This window comes from Typopeltis vanoorti, chromosome 19, assembly GCF_054136105.1.
Source record: "Typopeltis vanoorti isolate ZY-2024b chromosome 19, IOZ_Tvanoo_1.0, whole genome shotgun sequence".
Classification (NCBI taxonomy): Eukaryota; Metazoa; Arthropoda; class Arachnida; order Uropygi; family Thelyphonidae; genus Typopeltis; species Typopeltis vanoorti.
Window position 1 is genome coordinate 9,943,955 of NC_143567.1, and position 5,683 is coordinate 9,949,637.

Consider the following 5,683-nt stretch of genomic DNA (forward strand, 5'->3'; position numbering starts at 1 on the left):
CTGACTGGTTCAGTGGAGATTGAACTGTCTACTCATTCTTGTTAAAATATATAAATCAGCTGACGCCTTTTATTCTCGTTTAGGGAGTAGGCTAGGCCAAATTTGCCCTAACTGACTTTTGGAGGCTGAGGGTAGGTTCCATTTTCAACAGGTGACAATCAGAGATATCTGGCCTTTGACTATCACTAATTATACATGCCAAGTGCCATCATGTTGTAGTCCCTAATCCTCACGTTATGTTCATTGTCTGACAATAGTGTGAGTATTATGGCCTGTTTTCTTGAGTTTCTGAGACAAAAAGCCTGGGTTTCTGGGAGAAAAAATCGCTTGTCATGCCAGAGACCGACTAACTCGAGAACTGTTTGAAAAAAATCTTAGTAAAAGTTCCTTCAGTTGGCAGTTTGACTTGATCTTAAGTCTATCGTCAGGCAGCTTAGCATAGAGGATGCAATCGCCATTTCCACTCAGCTACAGGCTTTTAAATAAAAATATAAGAGGATTACAAATTTATTTAATACAACTGTGCTTAACAATTTCCCTCACTTTTGGAATAGTGAAACCATCATTATATCTATGATTGAGGATAGGTCAATGAAGTAGGGCTTCAGCACTTTCTTTGTGTACCTTCTTCTTTTCCCTTCTCTTTTACTTTGCAGTGTCGAGGATTTTCTATTCATTAATCGCTACCGTATCGGAGTATAGGGAAGTTAGCCCTTTTCATCCTTCTTTGTATATATATTTAGCATATATTATATGAAGCAGCTTGGTGTTTTCCATTTAGATCTTGTAGGCAGTGTTTTCAATCCCATGTTGTAATAATATTAATAGTAATAATAATAATAATAATTTTTTTCCAGATAAATTACATACATTAATTGAAGACAATTATGCATAACAAATACTTTCTCGTACATAAAGTTTTTTTAAAAATAATAATAGCCGATTTAATAATAACGATAACAGTTCACAACATATATTATTATAATGTTCATAATGATGATTATTACAGATGTGTCTTTGCAATTTTACACTCTGTATATACAATATCAGTGGATATAATCACCCCCCCCCCCCCCCACCCCCCCCCCCCCCCACCCCCCCCCCCCCCCACCCCCCCCCCCCCCCACCCCCCCCCCCCCCCACCCCCCCCCCCCCCCACCCCCCCCCCCCCCCACCCCCCCCCCCCCCCACCCCCCCCCCCCCCCACCCCCCCCCCCCCCCACCCCCCCCCCCCCCCACCCCCCCCCCCCCCCACCCCCCCCCCCCCCCACCCCCCCCCCCCCCCACCCCCCCCCCCCCCCACCCCCCCCCCCCCCCACCCCCCCCCCCCCCCACCCCCCCCCCCCCCCACCCCCCCCCCCCCCCACCCCCCCCCCCCCCCACCCCCCCCCCCCCCCACCCCCCCCCCCCCCCACCCCCCCCCCCCCCCACCCCCCCCCCCCCCCACCCCCCCCCCCCCCCACCCCCCCCCCCCCCCACCCCCCCCCCCCCCCACCCCCCCCCCCCCCCACCCCCCCCCCCCCCCACCCCCCCCCCCCCCCACCCCCCCCCCCCCCCACCAATTTGGAGTTTCTTGTTATCGCAGAGATCAATTAGCTCGTCTTTCACTGGGTCGTTGCCACTGATTTTTTCTAAATCAATATGAAAAGGGTTACGTATCCAGACTTCATTCATTTGGTCAGGGGGAATTATTTTTGCAAGTGCCTCTTTCAAAGTTTTTAAATGCAATATAATGCTATTACGAACTTCCTGTTTTAGTTCATATGCCGGATTTGAAGTGATTTCATCAAGAGATATGAAATTGGCAAAGTTACCTAACAACGCCCTTCTTCCCCAGAGAGTCAATTTTTCTTGAAATGATTATCTTTTCTTCAGCCTCCGCAAGAATGACATCTGTACCTTGCAGTGAAATGTTCACAGAATTAAGAATTCCAAATAGATCAGAAAGATAAGCCAGAGAAATCTCAGTTTGGATCTTTGAAATATGAAGCAAAAGCAGATTCTTCTTCGACTAAAAAAATTTCAATTAAATTTCTAAGTTCAAAAACCCTTCCTAAAATATTTCCTCTGGATAACCATCATACTTCTGTATGAAGCAGCAGTATGATACGATCTGCTCCAACCTCTTCACACAAATATTTAAACAAACAGTGATTCAATGCTCTTGCTTTGATAAAATTCACAACTTGAACAACAACATCCAAAATGGCTTTCAAATTATGTGGAAGTGTTTTCAATGCTAAAGCAATACTGGTGAAGGATGCAATGGCTTGTAAAAATATTTGGGTTGATTTCTTTAAGTAAAGCGGTGAAACCTAATTTTTTGCCCAACATAGTGGGAGAACCATCAGTACAAATAGATTCTACTAATTCCCATGAAAGTCCATTTGAATCAAAAAAATCATTCACCAAATTCATAACTGCCTTTGTTGTTTCTTTCAAGGGTTTACAAAAAAATAAATTCCTCTTTTATTTCATTCTGATGTATATATCTAGTAAAAACAAGAAGCTGTGTGCAATTAGAGACATCAGTTGATTCATCCAACTGTAAAACTAATTCTTGCCAGACTTTTCTTGATTTCCTCCACTACCTGTACACGTCTTCTGACATTTCTCGAATCCGATCACAAATTGTATTATTTCATAATGGTATTTGTGCAATTTTCTCTTTTGCTTCTTTACCACACATCAACTCAACCATGTCCATAGCACACAGCTTCACTAATGTCTCAGCAATTGTATGTGGTTTCTTTTCTTTGGCAACTCTCAATGTGATGTGATAACTGGCCTCCAGTGCTGGCTTCTTCGGGGTAATAAATCCATGGTCATGAAGTGTGATATTCTTACCAAATCGTGCTCGTTTTATTCTAAATGAGGACTCTGACTCGTTAGAATGTTCGGGATGAACATTCTGAAGATGCTCTCTCAATTTTGATGGCTTCATACTGTCATTGGTGAATATCTTGGAGCAAATGAAGCACTGCAGCTTTTGCACACCTTCTTTGTCAAGCACAAAAGTTAAATCATATTGCACATATGAATCTTGGTAACGTTTCTTTGGCGTGGTCATTCTTTGGGTTTGCAAAAATACATTTTTTTTGTACGTAAATCCTAATCTAATCTTTCATTTTAAAAATAAGCTAAAAAATAAATAATATTTTAATGTATTTAAATCTTGATCTATCCTTTCATTTTTAGAATAGGCTAAAAATAAACTATAAGCTACTTACGATTAGATTAAAATTTAGTCAGCAAAAGTAATTTAGCTAACCTATGTTTATCACTAAAACATGTGTACTGTGAGCATGTCAAAATGAAGCAGTTGGAGTGTGTACCATATATTACGCCACGCACATGCGCAGAAGGTGCAGATGCCACGGAGGCGAGCCTTGAGGGAGCGCCGATCTGGCAATTTCACTAGCTATCTTGAATCTTAACCGGGCATTTTGAGTTATCGGACCATGCAGTGAGAAAAAAGTCTATGCAACCTCACTGTGTCCCATATCCAAAAAGAAATCTGAAATGTTGCTGATGTGGCTGACAGACAGTACCAACATGGAATAGCCCGGAAATGTTGATAACAACTATTTTTGGAATATATTAATAGCATAATATACTTATTTACTTGCTATTCACCATATACCACCTGGACAAGCTTCCCGTACCCCATGGGGGTATGGGTACCCCAGGTTGGGAACCCCCTGCTCTGATTCTTTTAAAAAAAAAATTAAGGGTCAAAAAAGAAATCTGAGGAACGAATTATACATTTTCCCATAGGTTATTATATTCGATTAATGCATTTTTGATTAATGCGCCTGCTTTAAAGAATGCATTAGGCGCACTAATCGAGGGATTGCTGTATTCCAGTCCAAGTGGGCACCAACTGGAAGAGGTGAATTTTCTTTTCAGTTTGATGCAGTTTGGAATAAGATTGCTGTCTCTACAACATTTTTAAAATGCCAGTCAATTAATCACAACAGAAACATCAATCTTCAACTTACCATAGTGATTGCATCATTTGTGCATTAATTCTACATGAATTATCAGAAGTTTTCCTTAATTTGTCTTAAATTTTCATTTTAGACAAATTATGGACTCTAACAACTGTGTTAGAAATAATTACTTAAATTTCCTGATTTAGACCTTCATATTAAGGTCATCATCTGGGCTATACTGTGTGTGTGTATATATATATATATATATATATATATATATATATACTCCAGATGATGTCCTTCATATGAAGGTCTAAATGTTGGGAAATTAAAATAATTATTCCTAACAAGATAGTGGTCACCATAATTTTACTGAAATGAATACTGATCACCATGTAACACTAAAGGAAAGGATATTAAATCATTCTGCTGAGTAGTTATCCAGTTATAGTCTTTCAAAATGTGAACTTTAATTATAATCGGCATGTATATAGAAGAGACTTAAGTAACAAAGGATTAGAATGCAATTTAAAACCAACATACTCTTAAAAATTATTATTATTATTAGGTGACAACTCCAGGGAGTCTGTAGACTCATCGAGAGAGGGCACCTACTCTTCAACTCTCTCTCTCCGCTATTCAATCCACCAACTACACAAACCACAACTACACCAATGCTATCTACCACCACCCATCACCACCAATAATCACAAACATCCATGCTCACAGCAGGATTCGAACTCGCAGTCTTTTGGCTGGAGAGCAGATACACTAACCACTCGGCCAGCCAAGAGATGTAAGAGAGAATTGTGCAATAGTAATATTTACAAATTTTTATAAAAAAAATATTTTATTAAAAAAAGTCAAAAATTTTCTAAATTTACTTAAGCATTCTGTAAGTTAAATTTCTATATCATATTTATTAAACTGCTTAAGAAGTTTGAAAGAGTAATTGCGAATATTCTTACAAAGGAAAATAGTTTTCAATTTTGCTATAATCAAAATTCAAAAAAATTCTGAATAGGTAATTGAAACCTCACAGTTCCAATGTTACATCTTTAGATTATTAGTATTTATTTATTTTTTTTTATGGAATAAACAGACATAAACAGAGAGAGAGAGAGAGAGACTTTAACTACAGTAGCTCTGATTTGAAGCATGTGATTACTATGTTGGTTATATGAGTAGCCACACACACACACACACACACACACACACACACACACATGAAGCTCAATTCCATATGAAAACCTGACACTTTCAGCTGCTCATTTTAAGGTTTAATGGAATAAATATAGCATATATAAATAATTAAACAATATGTTTAATCACTACTCCTATATTTCATCTCAGTCACTGAGACATCGTCAGGAAAACAATATTAAATTTGCAAAAACACACATAAATTTTCACAAAATAATAATAACTGGAAAAGATTAGACTGAAAGCCTCAAGTCCTATGAGAGGCACTCTCTATGGATGCTGTTGGCTAGCCTTAGATGTGTTGGGCAGGAGGTCTAAGAATTAGTTTTCCAAATCTTGGGAAGTTTAAAACAATCACATTTATTAAGATTAGGTTGATTTTTTAAATCTGTTGCTAATTCTAGAAAAAAAGTCTTTCAAACTTGCATTTTCTGCGGTGAAGTATAATTGTTTATTTCAATTTGATTTTGTGTAAGGTATCCAAGGCATGGTCACAAGCCCTGACTGACCATACTTATGATGAGAGATGTTAGCAGATCTCCCAG

General features: G+C 39.2%; 1 protein-coding gene across 1 annotated transcript; it reads right to left on the reverse strand.

The window, feature by feature from the left end:
- Positions 1 to 2,641: 2,641 nt before the first annotated feature.
- On the reverse strand, positions 2,642 to 3,070 carry LOC150095846 (protein ZBED8-like). The gene has a single exon (XM_090409545.1). The coding sequence runs from the start codon at positions 3,068 to 3,070 to the stop codon at positions 2,642 to 2,644; it is 429 nt and encodes a 142-aa protein (XP_090265671.1).
- Positions 3,071 to 5,683: the final 2,613 nt, after the last annotated feature.